General features: G+C 46.8%; 1 protein-coding gene across 1 annotated transcript in view; it reads left to right on the forward strand.

Annotated features, from left to right (window-relative positions):
- The window catches only part of LOC143988983 (opsin-5-like), a 78,582-nt gene that overhangs the window by 24,155 nt on the left and 28,753 nt on the right, over positions 1 to 25,674 (forward strand). The window contains exon 2 of the mRNA XM_077488957.1: positions 22,862 to 23,155. Within this exon, the coding sequence (XP_077345083.1) occupies positions 22,862 to 23,155 (294 nt within the window). The remainder of the gene's footprint in view (positions 1 to 22,861; positions 23,156 to 25,674) is intronic.

The raw sequence follows: 25,674 nt of genomic DNA on the forward strand, positions 1-25,674 counted from the left end.
ATTGAACCCTACGGACTAAAACTGGGATGCTATTAAAGTTCATGTGCATGTAAAGGCAGGTGTCCCAATACTTTTTGTAATATAGTGTATGTAAACCAAGCCTGATTATATTGCAGGTTACCAATTCTTAGATGTGATGGCTGAATTACTTTTCTTTTTTTAGACTTTCTTTCCTTTATTTTCAAATGGTGATCCAGCCAGTATCTCTGTTGTTTTTCAAAAGAACAAGCTGTCCTGCAGATGTAGCAGTTACAGGGATGAGACAAATAATTTACCACTGACAGGGGTGCTTAAAATGATCAGAATGTGTTTATATACAGTATATAAAACCTTTATCGCAAAAGGGAAAAAAAAAACTTACTGTAACTGCCTATAAAGTATTAGCTGGAGATTGGCTTAAATTTGTTAGTGTATCTAAATCTGCTAGTACATCTAACACTGCCTTCCTGGCAGACTGACAATGCTGCTGTCCAGGGGCGTTGCTAGGTCTAGAAATGATCCGGGGCTAGAGCCCATAGCAGTGAAGTAAAGAAAGTCATATGCTTGGGTGGGCATACACATGTATAGAATATATATAGGGCGGCTTTAACTTTTGGGCTTACCGGTTACCTCTGCTTGGCTTGTTCTTCCACGTCTAGGGGTTCCCAGGGTTAGTACCCAACAACCGTGGACGCTGACACCATAAAAGTCCTTTAGAAAGGTTTTTATTTGCAGGGGTAAGATCCAATAAACACAGTCTCGTATGGGGACAGAGGGTAAGGGTGAAAGAACTCAGGCACCTTGAACTGCAAATATAAGAAAGTCTCTAATACCACCCAGAGAGTTGCCACTCGCAGCTGGGTGCTCCAAAGCTGAACAAATCTCTAGCCAGAGATTATGGCAATCAGAACTTGTGAAATCTCTGACCTTGAACAAGTTGTAACTGAAAGTGAACAGGAACCTTTTTCCTCATCACCTGGAACATTCTCCGTCTCCTTGGCAGTAATGGAAAAAACATGGATTCGTCAGTGTCCTTCACAACCCAGTAACCAGGCACTTCTTAGGATGCCAACTTGTCGACCCTCCTCTGAAGAGTCCTTCCCCGGTCGCTTACACGAGCTGCGGTTCCCCTCTAAGCTGAGAGCACACCCGGACGCCTTGAATCCTCCCTCAGTTACTGCGCCTAGGACCAGACGGTTCCGAGACTCGGGAACAGACGGATCCTCACCCCAGACCAGGCGGGTCTAACCAACCGAAGCATGTTGCGGAGCGACACCTGCTCCCGTGACCAGGACCCCTTGCGGGGCTACCCCGGTCCAGAATCGGGAACCGGCCACTATGGCCCCAGAACACATGACTTCAACATCTTAAGTACCCTTCCCCAGACTCCTCAGTGGGGCCTGGCACACCCACTGATTGGTTCCGAGGAATGCTGACACCAAAAACGTCCAACCAGGCCTGGTTCTAAACCTGTCATGTGCAATTAACTGTACACATGACCAGGCAGAACTCTAACACAGCCCCCACATCGGGGTCCCTAGAGAGCCTCCCTACTTACATCAGAGTCCCCAGAGCCCCTCTTACATCAGGGTCCCCAGAGAGCCCCAGTTTAGGAGTTGGCTACATAAAGAATGCAGGGCTCAGCTGTGCCCATATATGCAGCCTCACCAGTGGCCAGCAATGCAGCCCCCACTGTAGTGTCCATTGTCCCCTGCACCCCATCCCACTGCACCGCCCCCCATCCAGCCCTGTGATCATGTCCGCGGGCCGGGTGTCCATATTCAGCAGTGGAGGGCCAGGTGCTGACCCCTGCCCTAGACACGGGGCTATGGGCCTCAAATTCGGGGCTATAGCCTCAATAGCCACCCCCTAGCGATGCCTCTGCTGCTGTCCAAAGATGACTCTGTTTCTCCTTCATCCAGAGTATAGGCCATACCTCCCAACTTTCTGAGATGGGAATGAGGGACACCTATCAGCAAAAGTATGTAGGCACAGAACACACCCCCTGCCACGCCCCTTAAAGGAGAATTGTAAACACACACCCTGCCATGCCCCCTTAAAGGAGAATTGTATAAAAAAACAAGATTGGTTAAACCCACAAGTGCTTTTTTTTTACCATTACTATTCCATTATATTGGCTTTTGGAATTTACAAATGCAGCAATTGAGAAATCAGATGAAAGGTTTAGTGCTGGGAAAAACTTTTGATATATAAAAAAGTGCATTTTATATATGTAGCACTGACCCCCGAAGGAGCGGCTGATTTAATTGACCTCCCGTTATCTTCTTCACCTCGTGCGTGTCTAGGGGTTTCCCGAGGTAGACGGCCCAAGAACTGTAGAGACTGACGCCAGATCCGCTTAACGGATTTTTATTTGCAAAAAAGGGTTAACGAACACAGTCTCTCAACGTAGGGTTAGAGGGTTTAGGAAGGAAAGTCCAGGTACTCTTAGTACTAAGTCAAAGTAGGAAAAAGTCTCTCACATTAGGAAATCCAGAGAATAGCCATTCACAACTTGATCCTCACCCTTATCGGATAGTCCTTCTCTCACCAGGCCTAGGAGCCAACAGGGGGCTTAACTCAAACAATGCGAAGCCTCTGCCACAGACTTGCTATAGGACACCTGAATAAAGTCTCTGCCACAGACTTGATGTAGAACACTTGAATAACTGAAAGGATATAGCAACTTAGAGAACCCTCGTACAGCACCAGTATCTGGCAGCCGGTCCGGCGATACCATATGAGATCAGATTCGCTTGGGGTCTTTCAACTTAGCCTCCAGGCTCTTTCCGAGAAACCAACCCTCTCGTGGCCTTCCCCCGAAGAGTCCTACCCTAAATGCTTCTATAGTTGCTGGGTCTCTCCACCGGACCACTTTCAAATCCTTCCCTCAGTTACTTTGCCTCGGGCTAGCCAGTCCCGAGATTTGGAGTCGGGTGGATCCGCACCCCAGGCCATAAGAGCCCTGGGGGCTGGTCAGGAGGACCAGGACCAAACAGACAGAAAGATCTTCTGGACTGGAACCCCGAAGCACGTGACGTCAGCACCTTAACCACTTGCTTACTGGGCACTTAAACCCCCCTCAGTCCCAGACCAATTTTCAGCTTTCAGCGCTGATGCACTTTGAGTGACAATTGCGCGGTCATACAACACTGTACCCAAATGAAATTTTTATCATTTTTTTCCCACAAATAGAGCTTTCTTTTGGTGGTATTTAGTTACAGCTCGGAGTTTTATTTTTTGCTAAACAAACAAAAAAAGATGCAAAAAAAAAAAAAAAAAAATCATGTTTTAATAGTTTGTTATAAAATTTTGCAAACGGGTCATTTTTCTCCTTCATTGAAGTGCGCTGATTAGGCGGCACTGATAGGCTGCATTGGTGGGCACTGATGGGCTGCATTGGTGGGCACTGATGGGCTGCATTGGTGGGCACTGATAGGCTGCACTGGTGGGCACTGATAGGCATAGTTAAGGCGGCACTAATAGGCACAGATAAGGCGGCACCGATGGGCACAGATAAGGCGGCACTGATGGGCAAAGATGGGCACAGATAAGATGGCACGGATGGGTGGCACGGATAAGTGGCACGGATGGGTGGCACGGATGGGCACTGATAGGTACCACAGATAGATGGGACTGATGGGCACTGATAGGTGGCACTGATAGGTGGCTCTGATAGGTGGCACTGCTGGGCACTGATGGGCGGCACTGCTGGGCACTGATGGGCGGCACTGCTGGGCACTGATGTGCGGCACTGGGGTGCAGCACCTGAGGCAGATTTTGGGTGGCACTGTGGGTGGCACTGCTGGGTGGCACTGTGGGTGGCACTGTGGGCACTGCTGGGTGGCACTGTGGGCACTGCTGGGTGGCACTGTGGGCACTATGGGCACTGCTGGGTGGCACTGACAGGGGGGCACTTACTTTATTTCAGGATGGCACTGCGGGTGGCAGGTGGGCACTGGCAGGGGGCAGGTGTCCTTTTAAATTGCTGGCCGTGTTCGGGACTGATGTCCCGAACACGGCCGCCGGCGATCGGCTTTTTTTTTTTCTCCTCGCGCTGACAGCGCGAGGAGGAATACTAGCCGATTACCGGCTCCGTTTTATCACATGATCAGCTGTCATTGGCTGACAGCTGATCACGTGATAAGGGGTCGGGATCGACCCCTTACACGGATCGGTGATCAGGCGAGTCTCACGGACTCGCCGATCACAGAGCGCGCCGCGCGCGCCCCTCAGGGGGCGCGCAGGCCGCTCGTAACCGGGACTACGTCAATAGACGTAGTCCCGAAAATGTGGGTCCGCGCTATTGCCGTCATTTTGCAATAGCGCGGATCCCAAGTGGTTAAGTACCCTCTCCCACCATGCACAGCAGGAGGACACTCCTACTGGGCTGGTTCCAAGAGAGAATAAACACTTAATGCACCCAACTAGACTGCGTTCTAAACCCCGCCAGAGATGACAGCACCACCTATGGTCAGGCAGAACACCATGCAATCCAGCCAGACTGGTACTGAGGCCAAAATTTTGTGTACTTGAACCCAAAACCAAACTGTGGTTCAGGAATAGTTAAATGACAAAACACAGTGCGTGCTCTTCAGGAGCCGGCGCTACATATACATCTATATGGATCAGACCAAAATGAGGGACAAATGAGGAGGAATGAGGGACAGAGGGACATTGCTCCAAATCAGGGACAGTTGGGAGGTATGGTGTAAGCACAGGAGGTGTGTTACTGGTCAAATCATCAGGTGAAAGCCGAGTGGGGAGAAGCCTAAAAAACAAAACAAAAACGAATGCAGCCACCACATCTAATGATTGTTGAGCTGTAATATATTACATTTTTTTATTTTGGGTTTTATACCACTTTAAGTGTTTGGGTAGGATATGTGTTAGGGGTATGTTAGTTAGTAAGGCTTGGAAAGTAAAAATGTAATGATAAGGGATACGTAATTATTAAAGGTTGATCAGAGGGGTTTGTTTGCTCTGGAAGTGGAGAAACCCACACCCAAATGCAGATCACTGTGTTTCATGACCTAAAAATAATGAAAAACACGTTCTTGGCTGTCAGTTCACTGGATTAAGTAGAGCGGTGTCAGGCTGTCATCCCTTAGCGGAAAGCGGATCTGTCATAGTCTTTGCATGTGTGCCCTGCAGCTGGACTCATGCTGAAATGGACACTAGAACGGCACAATCTGTCACTTGTTATACTTGTCCCCCAGCAGGCTGTGTGATGAGCACTGGCCTGTAATTTGCACAGTGTGTGTGCTTAATCCCAGTTGAAGGTATTCTGCCATACACAGATCTGCTCTCTGGTCCAGAGTCCTCGGGGTCAGGGTGCACACGTTGTCTTATTCTTGTGGGTATAGGTGGTTGGGCTTAACTCCATGCAGCCCCAGCTACTTGATAAACTTAAAAGTATCCAAGTAGTACCAAGGAATGTCTCAGTTGTAGGGAGCCGAACAACTCTGAATTGTGTTAATAGTGCTTTACATAAGATCATGCCAGGTGCAGGAATAAAGAGTGAAGAGCATGATCCCTCAAACTGAACTCCTTCCAGTGCAGTGCAAGGCAAACTATTGTCTCACACCAAGTGGTAGCCAATACAACAGTGGCAGCTGATGGTCACAATTTGGGGGGGGTGTCAACAGGGTCGTCTTTAAGGCAGGGCAAAAGGGGCAGCTGCTCTGGGCCCTGCCATTATTGTTGGACCCAAAGCAGCTGCCTCATACCTGCCAACTATCCCAGTTTAAATTCCCTTGTCCCTTGAAATTTTAGTCCCTTGCTGTGTCCCGATATCTCAGCGTGAAGTGCTGCTACTAATGCTGCCCAACTATGCCCTATTGTTGTGTACAGATGATTCACCTGTAGACCCTGTGTTTACATGTAAATAACCAGCAGTTAATGTAAATAGCAGCAGCATTGATATATAAATAGAAGCCTTCAGCGGCATAGATATGCAAATAAAGGCAGCATTCATATGTATATCATGCCCTCTACAGTGAGGAGATGATGTGCTGTAACCGCTAGCAACCAATCAGTGAGCAGTATTACTGTACAGTAATCTCTAGCAACCAATCAACAAGCAGAAATCATGTGCTGTAATATCTAGCCACTAATCAGTGAGCCGTAATGTGTGATATAACCTCTAGCAACCAGCCAGTAAGGGTAATGATACACTGTAACCTCTGGCAACCAGTCACAATCGCTTCCTGATCTGACTGATTTTAAGTCTAGCTGCTATTTATTGTATGTCTCAGAGCAGGTGGAGAGTGAAACTGTATGGGGGGGCAAGAAAACATTTTGCCCAGGGTCCAATCAATATTAAAGACGGCCCTGAGCAAATAGACCTGGCCCCCACACTCGTACTAGCAAGACCACCCTCACGAATGATCGATCAAAGTGGCGATCCACTGAAGCAGTTTAGCTCAGCTTAAATGCTGTCCACTTGTACGTATGCCCATTTTGCTCAATCGTTCCATGTGTACAGCCAGGGCAGGACTTACCATTGGGCTTGACTGGGCTCAAGCCCATGGGGCCCGCCAAATAGGGGGCCCCGCCGAGATACATAGCCGAGTGTACTTGGCTCAGCTCCGCTCACAGTCACGCCCAGTCCCGCCCTATGATGGACATAACACAGAGACTGGGAGTGAACGTGAGCCAAGGCGAGTACACTCGGATACTCTCTGCTCCGCTCGGGACTGCAACAGGACCCGAGAGCCGCCAAGAGGACCCGAGAGTTGCCGAGATGTATCTCGGCGACGCCATTTTTTAAACTTCAAGACTGCAATGACAAGGCTACAAATGAAAAGGCTGCAAATGACACTGGGGCAAGGCTGCAAATGACAAGGCTACACTGACAAGGCTGCAATGACACTGGACAAGGCTGCAGATGGATGGGCAAGGCTGCAGATGGACACTGATAAGGGTGCATTGATGGGCATTTAAATGTAAGTAAACTTCGGGTGCGTGTTATACGCCGCTGCATGTTATACGCCGATAAATCCATTAATGTATAGAAGGTAGGGCCCGAAAATGACTCAAGCCCAGGGGCCCCCACCTGCCCTGTGTACAGCGCATGTCTTACCCAGGACCTTGCGCACCAGATGCCATGTTTTGATAGGGTCATGTACCCTAAAGCCAGGCGGTGACCATAATGATGCCATAGAAGAATGTGATAGAAGGATATCATCATCTGCCCTCCCCCAGCGAGGATGTCTGACCCCTACTCCTCCACTCACAACTTTCCCAGCACCACCTCCACCCCTGTCCCTGGACCCTGCCCTCCCCCCACCTATCCCTCCTCTCCATTCATCCACCTGCCCCTCCATAGACCCCCTCCCCCAATCTGGTTCTCACTCAGGTGTGAATGGGGCGAGTTACTTAATATTCTTTGTAGCTGGAACAGGCAGCATATAAGTGCACTTCATTCTCATTATTCCTGGAAAGACATATTAGAAGGGGGCACACAGGTGTGGGTGTTGTGAAGGTCGGGTGATTTCATACAGAAAATGAGACAAATAATGAGACCAGTGGGAAACTAAAGATGAAATAAAGAAATTATGCAAGAGAGGGAAGAGTGATTTCCTTTGAAAAATATCATTGAGATCAATGAAATCTTGACTTAATAGCTCTCATCTGCACTCCAGCATTTTTAGAAAAAGAAAGATACACTATGTAATAGAATGAGTAATGGCTTATATGCGAAATCAGAAATGGATGACGCTGACATGCCTAAGGCGAGGTCAGCCCCAGCTACCACACAAGAATGAAAAACATAAAAGGTTATACCATGGATAGAGAAAAGGCTGCAGCCAGAAACTATTCACTAATGCAGCGTACACACAATCGGAATTGTGGCCAGCAAAAGACAGATGAGAGCTTTTCATCGGAAAATGCGACCGTGTGTATGCTCCATCGGAATTTAGCTGGCTGAATTCCCGCCAGCAAAAATTTGATAGCATGTTCTCAATTTTCCCGATGGAAAAATGTTCTATCGGAAATTCCGATCGTGTGTATGCAATTCCGACGCGCAAAAACTCGCGTATGCTCAGATTCAACTACGAGATGGAAGCTATTGGCTACTGGCTATTGAACTTCCTTTTACTAGTCCTGTTGTATGTCACCGCGTTCTTGATGGTCGGTATTTGGTGTAGCCATGTGTAGGCAAGACTGTTTGAGCGGAATTCCGATGGGAAAACCATCAGACGAGAATTCCGATCGTGTATACGCGGCATTACACAAGTGTGTAGCCATTGGAAGATTTCCACCCTATACCTGTTCTGATGGCAACTCAAAATGTTGGATTTTCCTCTATATCCAGTACCTGTGACTATGGTCACCACAACAGACAGAGAGGGTGAATTTCTCCAGTGGGGACACCCCTATATAAATTTGGCAGGGTTGCTGAACAGGGGGTGTTCTAGGTGTGCCTGAGCACACCCTAACCGCTGCGTGCGGTGCCAATTCCCCCTACTGCCTGGGCTTCCCCCCGTGTTGCACCCCCCTGTAGTGCTGCTGGCTTCCCTCATCTTCTCTCCTCCTGGTTGCTGAAGGGGATGATTCAGAATGAAGAGTTGGGGAAGGGGCTAGTATATACAGTATCTAACAAAAGTAAGTACACCCCTCACATTTTTAAAAATATTTTATTATATCTTTTCATGTGACCACACTGAAGAAATGGTACTTTGACACTGTTATACAAGCTGTACACTCACTACTTACATTGTAGCAATTTGCTGTCCCCTCACAATAACTCAACACACAGCCATTAATGTCTAAACCGCTGACAACAAAAGTGAGTACACCCCTAAGTGAAAATGTCCAAATTGGGCCCAAAGTGTCAATATTTTGTGTGGCCACCATTATTTTCCAGCACTGCCTTAACACTCTTGGGTATGGAGATCACCAGAGCTTCGCTGGTTGCCCTTTGAATCCACTTCAAGCTGGTGAATGTTGGGAGACCTTGCGCTCCTCCACCTTCCGTTTGAGGATGCCTCACAGATGCTCAATAGAGTTTAGGTCTGGAGACATGCTTGGCCAGTCCATCACCTTTACCCTCAGCTTCTTTAGAATGGCAGTAGTCATCTTGGAGGTGTGTTTGGGGTCGTTATGTTGGATTACTGCCCTGCAGCCCAGTCTCCGAAGAAAGGGAATACTGCTCTACTGACTACAGTATGTCACAGTACATGTTGGCATTCATGGTTTCCTCATTGAACTGTAGCTTCCCAGTGACGGCAGCATTAATGCAGCTCCAGACCATGACACTCCCACCACCATGCTTGACTGTAGGCAAGACACACCAGTCTTTGTACTCCTCACTTGGAGGGGTGGAGAGGTGGTCTTTTGTTTAAGACCACCTCTCAGAAGTGAGTGGAACATCGCTTTAATATAGGACTTGGTGTGTGCAGCCCATTGCATTAGGGCCCACATGCATGTATATCAGCAGAGCACTGGACAGTGTCAGTAGAGCAGAGATTGGTGTCAGTAGTTTTTTTATTTTTATTCTTTTTTACAATTGTATTTTAAAAATTTGGGGGGGCTTTGGTTAAATATATGGAATCTAAACAGTCCCTTTCCCTTCTCAAAAGTGAGACATCAGGGATTTATAATTTCATAATTTCATAGTTAATAAGGTTGAATAAAGACACCAGTCCATCCAGTTCAACCTGAGTGAGTGTCTACAATTGTCCCTGTACATTGCACACTGTACATTGCACACTCACATCAGTCCCTACCCTCAAAGAGCCCACAATCCAAGGTCCCCATTCATATACTAGGGCCAATTTTGGACAGAAGCCAATTAACCTACCTGCATGTCTTTGGATTGTGGGAGGAAACCGGAGTACCCGGAGGAAACCCACGCAGGCACAGGGAGAACATGCAAACTCCAGGCAGGTAGTGTCAAGGTTGGGATTTGAACCAGCAACCCTTCTTACCGCTAGTTGAGAGTGCTAACCACTAGACCACTGTGCTGCCCATTTAAGGACAGAGATTCCCCAGTCCCTTTCTCGGCAGCATCAGCTGCACCGAACAGTGAATGAATGGGAATTGCTCTTTGCTAGGCGGTGTTTATTCCCAAACTGAAGCATAGTAAGCAAAGTTCACTATGTTTCGGTTAATAATGAACACCGGAGCGATCGGTACAGATCACTCACTGTGTTCATTCAAAAAAGGAAGGGGCCAGTAAACTAAATATTTACTGGCCCCTTCCCCTGCTCTCCATCCTAAAATATCTTCCACAGTAGCTGGCAGGAGAGGAGGGAAATTGGAAGCACTGGGGGGGGGGGGGGGGTAGACAAGGGGCACCAGAAAGCAGGGGAAATCAGCACCACACGGGGTGATTAGGTTGTGCCCAGGAACATCCTGCACACCCTGTGCGCACACCTATGGACTTAGTAGTGATGTAGGGGTCATAAAAATGAGCCACAGTATGCAAATAGACACAGGTATCAAGGGCCAGGACAAAGGTGGGGGGTGCAAGAGGGGCAGCTGACCTGGGCACAGAACTGTAACGCATTGGGGGGTGCTGTGTGGTGAGCAGCACTATCCCTACTACACGCATGTTCTGGATTTAGTGGCTGGCAACCAGAGGGCCACATTCATGCCTGCTCTTGCAGCTACTGCTGTCACTCCATGCTCCAACACTAACACCCCAACCTTCCACAGCCAACACAAAAAGCATATTGATCCTGTGTGATCACCTCCTAGCTGTTAGAAAGCAAACAACTAGCAACACATATGCTGTGTACACGCAAACCATGTGTAGCTAGCATTATTCATCTATGAACTCAATGGCTTGTATATATCATTGGATTGATGGGTAATTTACTTCCTAAATAGACAAGAAAATTTCTAACCCCATAGAGGCTGCTGAAAGTTGTGGTCCACCCGTCACCCTGCCCAGCCCAGCATTCCCTTCCCAGTCACTCTTGAGACAATGAACAGTCCCTGTGCTTTTTTTGTATTTTTATTGAGGGATTTGAACTTGTATAGGATAGGAATATATGGAATGCCCAGTAAACAAGCAATTGGTCGATTGTATATCAATCAGTTGGGACAACTATATACACTTGGCTACTCCAGTCTCCTCCATTACATCTCTTGCTTGCAGATCATTACTCTCTCTCCTGCACAACAGCCTTTTGCAAGCAGGGACCGCAGGTCCCTTTAATGAAGCATAAATATAATAGGAAGTCTTTAGTGCTAGCTTTCCTATGGTGGACTACTGTTCCCAGTTAGCCCTCTTCAGGCCCTGCCAGCAGAGACGTACTTAGGGTCTCCAGCGCCCTTGGTGAAAATCTGTATCGCCCCCCCCCCCCCCCCGACTTTGGTCCCAATGCGCTGTGAATTCAGTCATACACTACACACTGACCACTACACTGCACACTGACTACTACACTACATACTGGCCAATACGCATTGACCACTGCAATACACAATGACCACTACACTACACACTGACCACTACACACTGGCCAATACGCACTGACCACTGCACTACACACTGACCATATGTATGACGTGTCCTATGACGTCATGTCTCTGCAGTCACACACATATGACCGGATCACACACACAGACACACGTGTTTTAGGAAATCTCCTCCTCATCCCCCCATAATGCACACACAGCCCGGGTCTCCTTCTCCTCCTCTGTATTACCCTTTTATATAGCTTAACTTGATAGTGTTCGTAGAATCCAACCTTTAACTAAGTTACCTTAAAGAAAACCTGTGATTTCCCCATGCAAAGCACCCAGTTCAGTTTAACATCACCACCACCAAGGCAATTCCCTCCCTACCCTAAAATGACAGCACTAAAGGGCCGATCACCAACACAAGGACTATTATGTAAGAAGAGGAATGAGTGCTTTGCCCCCCTATATCCAAAAATATAAACTATTTCTATGCCTTACTAGGCAAAAAGGAGCAACGGTGGATAAAAGATGAGGTGATTATGTGCTGATGGTTGGGCTGCCATTAAAGTAAATCTGTTGCAGCAGCAAAAATATCCATAGCAAGTTCCTGGAGGTCGGTCATGGTACCATTTGATTTGGTCAAGGCTAAAAGGCTAAACTGTCTCGGATCATAATAAATGGGTCTTTCAGCAATCCTGAATGATACATTTTAACTTTTTGTGAAATTCTGGGACAACTGGATTAAATATTCGACTGGGGATTCCTGGGCAACCCTTCTTAGGCGACGCTCCTGAACTGTAAAGTTGGCACGTAGTTACTCCCCCCCTCCTCGTTATTTCTTCTTTCTTTTCCTTCTTATTTTCCATTTAACTACTTCTGTTTTGAGATGTCCCTATGCTGCATCCACGGGACGTTCATTCATTTAATTTGTGTTGCAATGCCTCTCTCCATATACCAGTCATCAAAAGGGATCATTGTGTATAACAAGAGAACCAGATTTGTTTTGTTGCTTTAATAATTTTGGCTTTGATAACCAAATCTGTAAATTACTGTAAATTACTAGGCAATTGATAATCAAGCCAGAAAAGTCATTGTAGCTATTAACTTATCAGGCGGCCTCACACATTAGCTGCACCATGCTTTCCATGAGTAATCAGTTATATTTGTGAGAACATATAATGTGAGGATCTCCTGTTTACTTGTATTGTAAGTGCTTTTTGTTTTGCATATGAGGGCATATGGCTTTGTAAATTGTGTGCAGTATACACTGTTGTTTGGGAACTTTGTGGAGTTGGAAAGTAGATCTATTGCTTTGCCCTTTATACTTAAAGTGTTACTAAACCCAGGACCCGGCATTCACTATATCTGGTCTCCAGGGCAGGACTTAGGGTGGTGGGGGTCCCTGGGCTTGAGTCACTTTCGTGCCCTACCTTCTATACATTATCGTATTTATCGGTGTATAACACACACAATTTTAAGGAAAGAAATGTTTAGGAGGGAGGTTTAAGGAAAATAACGTACATTTAAATGCCCATCAATGCAGCCTTATCAGTGTCCATCTGCAGCATTGTCCAGTTTCATTGCAGCCTTGTCATTGCAGTCTTGACATTTAAAAATGGTCCTGCCGAGATACAGAGTCCTCTGTATCTTGGCGGCTCTCGGGTTCTCTCGGCGGCTCTCGAGTCCCCTCGCAGTCCCGAGCGAAGCCGAGAGTAGCCGTGTGTACGCGGCTCGGCCCACAGTCACGCCCAGTCCCTGTGTTATCTCCATCATAGAGCAGGACTGGGCGTGATTGTGAGCAGAGCCGAGCCGAGTACACTCAGCTATGTATCTCGGTGGGGCTCCCTATTGGACGGGGGCCCATGGGCTTGAGCCCAATCAAGCCCAATGGTAAGTCTGGCCCTGCTGGTCTCCCACAGTACACAGAACATGGAAATGCAATTATTTTAGTAAATATAAACTGCTGAATAACTTTTCTCATCAGCAGTATATAGCAGTCTTATGATTTCTATCAGTGGCTGATTAAAGCTTGTAGAGGAGTTTTCATTCTCCTGTGAGCTGTCCTATGAGACTGCATGACCCCTGACTCTGTATGGGCAGTGCTGATTGGCCCTGTGCTGATCACAAGCACCCTCCAAAAAAAACTCTCTTGCAATACACACTAAACTGAGCATGCGCAGAGTGCCTCCAAGGATCTGTACTATCAGGAAATAAATTGGGGACTGTGGAAGAAGGGGAGGATCAGAGAATACAGGACTTTTTACACAATGTGGAGGATTAACCCCTTAGGTTCCACAGTGAGTATGTGGAAGAAGCATGTTTTACTGCATACTGTACACAGACTGATTTTACTGTTTTGGGTTTAGTTAGACTTTAACTAGTGATCTTAATGAGAAATTCCAGCAGTCTAGTACAGGCAGTATCTGGAGGTCACCTCCTCGGGTTTGTAGGAATCTGCACTTGAGATGGGAAGGCCTGGAAAAAATGAAAAAAAAAACAGAATGATTGGGGGAAATAAAATGTGTTTTTTTTCCCCCAAGCCATTTTTTTTTGTTTTCCAGAAGAATTGGTAAAAAAAGAAAAAAGTGGAATATGTCCTTTTACAATGATAAATAATATATCTATGACATGGTATTCAAACTATATACCATGAAGACCTTAATGAATGATTTCTGAGACTTTATGTAAAGACTTAAATTATTGCAAGTTTTCTATGAAGACAAGCAAATCCCTCAAGTATCAGCTCAAGTAACACTGAGCTTCTCAAAGCAGTTCTCAAACAAGAGGAAACTGCATTGCTGCCACTAGGGGCACTGCAGGGGAAAGGCTTCAGTTTAGTTTGCATGTGGGCTCCATCTTGTACCCCCTACAGTTGGGTGATTGTTGAGATCCAGTAGATGATAGTTTCTGCTCTCTCATGCCTTTGTTGACAGGTAAGAGGGTCAATTTGTCTGACAAATTAGTTTATCTTTATAACCTTTAAATTATTCCTATTAATGTTCTCCAATTTTTTTTTCCACAAAATTGTTATAATCTCACACACACCATATGCATACCAAAAATTACATTCTACTATTCCTCCTGAGTATGGCAATAGCACATGTGTGAGACGTTTACACAGCCTGGCTACATAGAGGCCAGAGGCCAAACATGCAGGGGGCACCATCAGGCGTTCTAGGGACATGAATTACACATTTCATTTCTTGACGGCCCTTTTACACTTTTGAAGGCCCTGGAGCACCAGGAGTAGTGATGGACGAACTTCCGACGGGACGTTTCGCGAACGCGAAACGCGAACGGACACAAACGTTCGCGAAAACGACCGTTCGCCGCGGGCTCCATTGACTTCAATGGGAGGCGAATTTCGCAAACCTTTAGGTCGAATTTGCGGCCACGGGGTAATTATTAGGGGGTAGCACGTAGTCCCACCACCTGGACAATAGCATAATACATGTATGAGGTGAATTTGGGATCGATAACTACAAGCATTTTTATTTTATTTGGGAAATTGTTCTGACAATTCAGGACTATGGAGCTAATGAAGGCAATGGAGGAGAGGGAAGGTCAGGGACCAGGGTAGGCAAACAAGAGGGTGCAGGAGATACAGAGCACTGACAGCAGCACCGTAATACAGAGCACTGACATCAGCACCGTGACATACAGCGCTGACAGCAGCTCCGTGACATACAGCGCTGACAGCAGCTCCGTGACATACAGCGCTGACAGCAGCTCCGTGACATACAGCGCTGACAGCAGCTCCGTGACATACAGCGCTGACAGCAGCTCCGTGACATACAGCGCTGACAGCAGCACCGTGACATACAGCGCTGACAGCAGCTCCGTGACATACAGCGCTGACAGCAGCTCCGTGACATACAGCGCTGACAGCAGCTCCGTGACATACAGCGCTGACAGCAGCTCCGTGACATACAGCGCTGACAGCAGCTCCGTGACATACAGCGCTGACAGCAGCTCCGTGACATACAGCGCTGACAGCAGCTCCGTGACATACAGCGCTGACAGCAGCTCCGTGACATACAGCGCTGACAGCAGCTCCGTGACATACAGCGCTGACAGCAGCACCGTGACATACAGCGCTGACAGCAGCTCCGTGACATACAGCGCTGACAGCAGCTCCGTGACATACAGCGCTGACAGCAGCTCCGTGACATACAGCGCTGACAGCAGCTCCGTGACATACAGCGCTGACAGCAGCTCCGTGACATACAGCGCTGACAGCAGCTCCGTGACATACAGCGCTGACAGCAGCTCCGTGACATACAGCGCTGACAGCAGCACCGTAAGCAGCCCCAGGAGGAAGTCAGCACAGCACAGGGATGGTGTGATCCCCTCATAATAAGAACCCCCAGGAGGAAGTCAGCACAGCACAGGGATGGTGGGAGCCCCTCATAATAAGAACACCCAGGAGGAAGTCAGCACAGCACAGGGATGGTGGGAACCCCTCATAATAAGCAGCCCCAGTAGAAATATGACACCGCTCAACCTCTTCAAAGAGGAGGGTAGGGGCATATAGTACGGTGTGCTTTTTTGGGTCAGGGAAGTGAGCCAAATGAATTAAGAAGGTCTGTGTGCTTGATTCCAAAAATTGTTTATAGACATATACATGGTCTACTGATCACATGTGTTGAATTCCTCCGAGATCCATGCCTCATTCATTTTTAGAAATGTGAGGTAGTTAACACTGTCGTGAGCTAGGCGAGTACGCTTATCGGTCACAATCCCCCCTGCTGCGCTGAACGTCCTTTCGGACAGGACACTGGATGAGGGGCAAGCCAACAGTTCGATTGCAAATTGGGCAAGCTCTGGCCAGAGGTCAAGCCTGCCCACCCAGTAGTCTAGGGGTTCATCACTCCTCAGAGCGTCCACATCGGCCGTTAACCCAATGTAGTCGGACACCTGACGGTCTAGGCGTTCCCTGATGCTGGATCCGGATGACACCTGTCGATGGGTCGGCTGAAAGAATGACCTCATATCCGAAGTCACCAACACATCTTCAAACCGGCCTCTTCTTGCAGGCGCTGTTGGATTGGTACCCGCAAATCCTTCTCTGGGAGTGGGAATTGCTCCTCTGCCAGCGCACGCAAAAGCAGAATGCAGCATTTCTCGAAGCAAGGCCTGGAAGTGCTGCATTCTGACAGCCCTCTGCGACGGCGGTAACATTTCCGCCATTTTGTGTTTGTACCGGGGATCTAAGTACGTTGCCACCCAGTACTGGTCCTTGACCCTCATGCTTTTTATACGGGGGTCCCTATTAAAACACTGGAGCATGAAGGCCCCCATTTGCACTCAAGCGGAAGGTATGTGGTGGTGGTGGTGTTGTTGGTGGTAGTGTCTTTGGGGGTGCACATAGCAGAGAGTGAAGAAGAGGGTGCAGATCGAGAGGATGAGGAGGGTGCAGAAGAATAAGGCTGAGTGAGCCACTCAACCAAGTCTGGTGCGTCCTTTAAAGTAATTGAACGCACCTTCTGCAACTTCCCACTTTGGCTCAAGGCTGTTGCTCCTGCCCTACCCCTACCACCCCTGCGGAAGGGCCTGCCTCTTCCTCTGCCTGTCATTTTTTAAATCACCCTGTGACAAAACTCTTAGTCCCTATACCGCTGAAGGACTGCTGCAGTATAGGGCAGCGGTCAGCAGTAGTGCACGTCAACCCTATGTATTGTGGACCGATAGCGGTCCTTACAGAACAGCAGACTGTACTGCACTCAGGCCTATGTACCGTAGCACCCTATACCAAGTTACCAGTCCTTATAAAAACTTTTGTGGACCAAGCAGGTTGTGTGTTAGTGTTTAGCAGACTGTGCGTCAGTCCCTATACCGCTGAAGGACTGCTGCAGTATAGGGCAGCGGTCAGCAGTAGTGCACGGCAACCCTATGTATTGTGGACCGATAGCAGTCCTTACAGAACAGCAGACTGTACTGCACTCAGGCCTATGTACCGTAGCACCCTATACCAAGTTACCAGTCCTTATAAGAACTTTTGTGGACCAAGCAGGTTGTGTGTTAGTGTTTAGCAGACTGTGCGTCAGTCCCTATACCGCTGAAGGACTGCTGCAGTATAGGGCAGCGGTCAGCAGTAGTGCACGGCAACCCTATGTATTGTGGACCGATAGCGGTCCTTACAGAACAGCAGACTGTAACGCACTCAGGCCTATGTACCGTAGCACCCTATACCAAGTTACCAGTCCTTATAAGAACTTTTGTGGACCAAGCAGGTTGTGTGTTAGTGATTAGCAGACTGTACGTCAGTCCCTATACCGCTGAAGGACTGCTGCAGTATAGGGCAGCGGTCAGCAGTAGTGCACGGCAACCCTATGTATTGTGGACCGATAGCGGTCCTTACAGAACAGCAGACTGTAACGCACTCAGGCCTATGTACCGTAGCACCCTATACCAAGTTACCAGTCCTTATAAGAACTTTTGTGGACCAAGCAGGTTGTGTGTTAGTGATTAGCAGACTGTACGTCAGTCCCTATACCAATGAAGGACTGCTGCAGTATAGGGCAGCGGTCAGCAGTAGTGCACGGCAACCCTATGTATTGTGGACCGATAGCGGTCCTTACAGAACAGCAGACTGTACTGCACTCAGGCCTATGTACCGTAGCACCCTATACCAAGTTACCAGTCCTTATAAGAACTTTTGTGGACCAAGCAGGTTGTGTGTTAGTGTTTAGCAGACTGTGCGTCAGTCCCTATACCGCTGAAGGACTGCTGCAGTATAGGGCAGCGGTCAGCAGTAGTGCACGTCAACCCTATGTATTGTGGACCGATAGCGGTCCTTACAGAACAGCAGACTGTAACGCACTCAGGCCTATGTACCGTAGCACCCTATACCAAGTTACCAGTCCTTATAAGAACTTTTGTGGACCAAGCAGGTTGTGTATTAGTGTTTAGCAGACTGTGCGTCAGTCCCTATACCGCTGAAGGACTGCTGCAGTATAGGGCAGCGGTCAGCAGTAGTGCACGGCAACCCTATGTATTGTGGACCGATAGCGGTCCTTACAGAACAGCAGACTGTACCGCACCCAAGCCTATGTACCGTAGCACCCTAGACAGACCAAGTTACCAGTCCTGATAAAGAGCTTTGTGGAACAAGTGAGTTGTGAATGATTAGCAGACTGCAGCAGAAGGGCAGCAGTCAAGTATAATATTCTTTCTATATTTGGAAGAAAGAATATTATACGTGTACAAGCCTATTACCGTACCACTGATACCAGTCCTGAAAAGAACCTTTGTGGAACTAATAGTAACAGCAAGTCTTTAAAATTATCCTCACTGCCTGACACACTGCTTCCTGCCTGTCCCTATACAAATTGGCAAAAAAGAGTAGGCTGGAACGATTAGCTGGAACAGCTCTTTTGTGGACCTGATAGTAACAGCTAATGATGATGATGATGATGATGATGAAGAAAGACTAATCTGGCTGAGCTGTCCCTAAAATAGCAGCATACAGCGCTCTGTCCCTTTATCTAAACTGACAAAAGAAACTCAGGCTGCTGACCTAACACCTATACCAGTCCTGAAAAGAACTTTTGTGTACCAAATAGCTAGCGTTTTCTCTGTCCCTACTCCACACAGGATCCTTTCCCTACAGTGACAGAAGAAAGAATGTAAAATGGCCACCGGATCGGGTGTATTTATAGGTTAGGGGGAATGTCCAAGTGTCCATGAGCTGTCATGTCTCAATTGGTTGTCCTGTAACACATGATAAACGTGTCACGAAAGGTTAAAGTTCTTGTATACATTAAACACGTAAGTCCGCCGGGGCGAACGACGGAAAAAGGCGTTCGAACCCGCGGACGGCGAAAGTCGGAAATTCGCCGCGAAACGACCGCCGGGCGAAACGTTCGTCCATCACTAACCAGGAGAATAGAAACGCCCAAAAAAGAACCACATTTTGTAAAGCAAACACCCCAATTTATAATCTATGAGGCATAATGAGTCTTCTGAACATTTAATTTTTTGGCGAAAAAGTGGAAAAAAATGATAACTAAAAAAAAGTGTTGAGTGTTGGATGAGCACTGACGTGGCGTGGATGAGCATGAATGAGCATGGATGAGCCATGGATGGGCACGGATGAGCATGGGTAGCCATGGATGGGCACAGATGAGCCATGGAAAAGCACGGATGGGGAGGGCAGGGCATGGATGAGCATGGTTGGGCATGTCTGGGCAAGGCTGGGCATGGGTGAGCATGGCTGGGGATAGATGAGCATAGCTGGACATGGCTGAGCATGGCTGGGCATGGATGAGCCAAGGATTGAGCATGGATGGGCAGGAATGAGCAGAGATCAGCACTTCAGATCCAGCCCACAGCACTCCTGCACCCGGCTTCTTCCTCTCCTCGCACAATGTACAGATCGCTGCGAGGAGAGGAACTGAACTGAACATGAGGCGCATGGGAGCGTGATTCTGGGAGGACGTCATAGTACGCCCCCTCCCAGAGTTATCCGACCATGTTGTAGCCATCATTCGGCTATGGCCCGGTCGGCAACTGGTTAATATATACAGCCCTCCTTCGATTTGTAAAAAAAAAAAATAACATTTGAAAAAGCTAGTTTAATTTTTTTTTACTGAGTAAGCTGTATTTTTATTTCAAGCATAATACTTTTTTATACACTGCTTCTTTCTCTGCTTCATGCAGCACCAATCACATTTAAACTCCCAGGGCAGATTTGTTTCAGAATATCAGAATTCAATGTCCTGAGGAAGGGCAGGGGGCATCCTTGGGGTTGTGGTCCTCCATACACGTTATTTGTGTGGATAAAGCCCAATTTCGTGGCAGTGAGAACATTTTTCCTCTTATGTTTTTCCATAAGGGTTTCCAGATTTGAAACACAAAAAAGTGGTTGTAGTGGATGCGTTTGGGAACTCTTCTCCTGCATCATCAGCGAGATTCTCAGGGCATTGACAACGTAAGAACCAAGAGGTAGCTGACTGACTGACTCATACCAAGGCCGGGAAAATACGGTTACTTTTTTTTTTTTGCTACACCAGTGGTGTGGATTCCACACAAACAAGGTGGTTGGATGAACCTCACCCACTTGGACATTGTATCCTAACAGCAACACTCACCTTTGTTACGTTGATCAGTGGCACCAGTTGATTGACTGCAGTTGCTGATTGTCCCAACGTTTTCCAGCATGTCCCTTCTATAGAAATCAATTAAATAATCAACTTTTGTCAAGTGGAAAAGCCACACACTGATCAAAATTCAACCACTTCCTGCTGGATCAGATAAATTTCAATCAGTGTACGGTGAGCTTAAGTATGTAGACTGTGTTCCTAAATCACGACCCTCCCTCCCAGTGCTTCCTCCTACAACCTCTTTCCCGCTACACCAGTGCTATGACTCAATTCACAGTCTTTTGTAGAAAAAAAAGAAAATCTGAAGCTAACTTTTACTGACTGAAGTCTGGTTCATGTCCCTCATCGGCTCTGCTTCCAGCTTTGGAGACCAGTGATCCAACGCTCCAGTCTGTGCCCATGCCGACCAGTCAACTCTTTGTGGTTCATCACTCTGTACAGTCTTCTGGATCCTGAGAGAACCACGCCACTAAACAAGCAATAGGAAGTGTCCATGTCACCCAGGCAGTGGCATGGGCATCCACAGAAGGACCATCCTTTGCTGCAGTGAAGAAAATAGAAAACGCAGGACTTGGCATGTCCCAAAAAAATGGATTTAGGTAATTAAAAGGGACCATAGGCATGCGCACAGGGTGTGCCAGGTGTGCCTGGGCACACCCTAATCACCTTGTGTGGCTCAGATTCCCCCTGTCTAAACTGCCGATATTTCACCAAAGCCCCCTAACAAGCCCCCTACAAAATAAAAAACATAAAGTTGTAAAAAGACAATAAAAATTAAAACTACTGACACCATTCACTGCCCTACTGACTCCAATCTCTGCCCTACTGACACTGTCTACTGCTTTATTGACACCATCAGTATATATACACACGCACACACGCATATGTGTTTGAGATTTGAGGTGCTATAATAGGCTGTGCAGTGTGCATACCTATAAAAGGGACTTTTAGATTTTGTTTTGTTTTGTTAGGTGGCATATAGATTTTTTTTGGGGGGGGGGGGCAAAGAGAGTGGGGTGGGTTTAAAGTAAGAAGTTCTACTTTAGTTTGCAATTTTGCTATCAGCATGCCACTGTTATTACGCCAACATCAAACAGCCACTATATCATGCTGATATCAATGCCGATATTTTATCAGCCTTCAAACAAATGTCAAAAACTCAAAAAACAGCAGGAAAGCGTTTTCTCGAAATAAATATATTTTGTCGATAGGGGAATGTAGAGGAAAAATACAGTGTGTAAAGTCATATGATATTCATCAGCTATCATAAGTTTAAGGAAATCAAATAATATCCTTGTTGCTGTATTTTAAATAATCTGCGTTATGTAAAAGAATCTTTAAAGTGAACCTGTCATAATAGTAATTATAGCACAACCATTTCTGGCTTATTAGAACTGCTTGTTACCTGGCTGAAATGCTTATACTCTTTGTATCTAATAATTGCATACCTCCCAACTTTTTAAGATGGGAATGAGGGACAGTTAGCAAAAGTATGTAGGTATAGGACACGCCCCCCTATCACGCCCCCTTAAAGGAGAATTATACAAAAAAATATTTGTTAAAGAGGAAGTAAACCCTGATGAGTTTACTTCCTCTTTGATTCCCTGCAAAGGTAAAGCATAATGGGCTACTTTGCATCACATAGTAGTCCATTATGTGTCACTTACCTGACACAGGAGCCAGCGAAGTCACCACTGTCCCCTGTAGTTCCGAGCGTCCATCTTCTTGGTGGGTCTCCGTGGGTCTCGCTGCTCCGGCGCTGTGATTCGCCGGAGCAGCGATGGCGTCACTCCTGCACATGCGCACGGGAGCCGACACTCGCGGCATATCGCCGCGATCTGCGGCTTACCCAGTGCGCCTGCGCGCCTCTATCTGCGGCACATGCGGTGGCTGTCTTCAGGTAAATATCTCCTAAACCGTATAGGTTTAGGAGATATTTCTTGGACCTACAGGTAAGCCTTAATCTAGGCTTACCTGTAGGTCAAAGTGGTTTGTAAGGGTTTACAACCACTTTAACCCACAAGTGCATTTTTTTACCACTACTACTCCTTTATACTGGCTTTCGAAATTTACAAATGCAGCAATTTGGATGAAAAGTTTAGCCCTTGGAAACACTTTTTGAAAGATAAATAGTGCATTTTATATACAACTATATAGATGAGACCAAAATGAGGGACAGAGGGACTTTGTTCCAAATCAGGGACAGTCCCTCCAAATCATGGACAATTGGGAGCTATGTACTTGTGCTTTGCATTGTGATCTATTAACCCAGAATATGTATACAGCTACTGATTTACAACTAATTGTACTGTGTGTAAAGCCCTTTTGTACAAAACACTTATTGGCATCTCTTTTTTCTGCAGCCATTTTAAGCGCGGTTGGTAATCTGGCTGTACTCGCCACAGCCATAAAATGTTCATCCCACTTGAAGCCTCCGGACCTGCTTTCAATAAACTTAGCCATAACGGACTTTGGTATGGCCATCACCATGTACCCCCTGGCTATTGCCTCTGCCTGGAATCATGCCTGGATTGGTGGACAGCCGACTTGTCTTTATTATGCTCTAATGGGATTCTTCTTTGGAGTAGCCAGTATGACGACTTTAACGGCAATGGCAGTGATTCGCTATCTGGTGACCAGCACAACCACAAGCACCCGTAAGTAAGAACATTGACCGCATGACATCATATATGGTACCAACATAGATGTGAAGTGGATATACAAAACTTGTAGGGTGGAGTCCCTTCTTAACAAGACCTCTGGGCAGGGGCGTTGCTAGGTCTACAAAAGATCTGGGGCTAGAGCCCATAGCAGATTAGTAAAGAAAGTCATGCGCTTGGGCGGGCATACACATGTATATACAGTAATATACGTGTGTGTATATATCCCCAGAGAGCCCCCCACTTATATCAGGGACCCCAGAGACCCCCCCCCCTTACATCAGGGTCCCCAGAGAGTCTCCCCTTACATCAGGGTCCCCAGAGAGCTGCTTACTTCAGGGTCACCAGAGAACCCCCCCTTGCATCAGGGTCCCCAGAGAGCCCCCCACTTACATCAGGGTTCCCAGAGAGCCTCCCTTACATTAGGGTCCCCAGAGAGCCTCCCCCTTAAAATCAGAGTCCCTAGAGACCCTCCCCTTACATCAGGGTCCCCAGAGAGCCCCTGCTTACATCAGGGTCACCAGAGAGCCTCCCCCCCCTCCCCTTGGGGATCTCTGCAGAGACTTGGGGCCATGGGCCCCAGATTCAGAGCTATAGCCCCAAAAGCCACCCCCAGCGACGCCACTGCCTCTGGGTGAGGTCAGCTCAAAAGTCATTGCTTGTTAAGCGTAAGTCACTAACGTGTACTTTTAAATTAGTCTTTTTTTTACATCCTTTGGGATATTATAATTCACATTTCTACACTTGTTTACACCTGCAAGTTGGAAACAGAAAGAGACCATAAAGAAAGTCTCATGCATATTTACAAAGAAAGTGTGCAATGGTGAGAAAGAATGAGGAAAGGAGTGCAGTAGTACTTCATTGGATGGGGCCTATCACTGATAAAATGATTTTCTTAACAGAAAGGGTTGACTTTTGTTGAAATTGCATTTTGTTACCTAAACAGTGGTTAGAAAGTTCTTAACAGTGGTGTCAGTCAAATATTGAATGTGATGATCACACAAAGCATGTACACAGATGGACCATATTGTACAGCTCACTTCACCCATTCATGTCTATGGGAAGTTGTATGCAGTTCCAGGACAACCTTGCCCCAGAAATATGCAATGTATTTGGGCTTGGCGACCAAATGTGCCCATGTGCTTAAATCCATAAATGTACACCAAGCAAACAAACATAACACTGTCGGGGTGTCCGATGCAGGCCTCTGTCACTTTTGTTGGACAGATTAATCTGCATGTTATCAGCATACTGTCAAAAGTATTGGGACATCAGTCTTTACAAATATATTAATAATATATTTGTGATGATAACGAGGTCCGATTAACCCCAGACCAGGAATAAGGATTCTCACTGAGCCTAGTGTCACATTTTTCCTATGACTAAGCAGAGCATCATCAATTCATTTAAAGTGGTCGTAAAGATAACTTTTCCCCCTAAATAATAAACATGTTATACCTGTGCAATGGCATTTTACATAGCAGCCTGAACCTCCTCCTCTGGGGTCCCCCTTTGTCACTTTCCACTCTTCTGTGTGTGTCAGTTTAGCAAGCGGCTCGTTGTGGAGGCAGACATGCAGGCTCGATCCCGAGATGAGCTGTGTGTGCCTATAGACACAGACAGTAGAGCTCGAGACATTTGAGAAATGTTACAACATTTGAGAGATGTTATTTTAAAATATTACTCAGGTAATAAAACGAATGGTGTGTTTGGGTTGGGCGGAGGGAACACTCCAACCATGCCAATATATGAATTGGCAATACTGGGAAGTGGGAAGACGTCTGTGTTAATCTGAATTATGATTGGTTAGTGGTCTCACTGCCTTGGCCCATATTAGTAACCCTTTCATAATTTTTTTCTTTCTTTCTAAAATTCTTACTGAAAGGAGGAGAGTAATATTCAAAGTAATTTGCACATCCTCTGCTATAGCAGCCAGGGAGAATTCCTGTCTACCAGCCACCGTTTACAAACATTGCTGGTAGACAAGTGGTTAAAGATCCAGTTGAAGGGACATCCACATATAGACCTGCATAAAAATGGTATCTAATAAATATACTGTAGACCAGTGATTCTCAACCAGAGTTCCCTGGAACCCTAGGGTTCCTCCAAAGATTGCTAGGGGTTCCTTCAGCATTGGGCAATTTCAGATAAGTTCCCACTGACACCATTGATCTTTTTAGCTATCTGTAAGGAGGTAATTCTTCCCAATGACCACAAGTGTAAGGACCATTCTTCCCACTGACCATCACACTAGTGTATCATGAGTTGTAGATTTCTAAAATTTAGCTGGGGTTCCCCGAGCCCGGAGAACTATTTCAAGGGTTCCTCTGTGTTGAAAAGGGTTGAGAAAGGCTGCTGTAGACAATAGGCAGTGTTTCTTTTGGAGAGCTTTATCTGCTGCGAATCAGAACAAAATCTGGTGGACTGATTTTTGAAGAGACCTGCTAACAGACACTGCATCAGATTTACTTAAGTTCTAGGACAAGCAAGCACAGGCCCTATCATTTTTTGATAAT

The sequence above is a fragment of the Lithobates pipiens genome, unplaced genomic scaffold (assembly GCF_037356315.1).
Source record: "Lithobates pipiens isolate NorthernLeopardFrog02 unplaced genomic scaffold, aLitPip1_a1.2 Scaffold_18, whole genome shotgun sequence".
Classification (NCBI taxonomy): domain Eukaryota; kingdom Metazoa; phylum Chordata; class Amphibia; order Anura; family Ranidae; genus Lithobates; species Lithobates pipiens.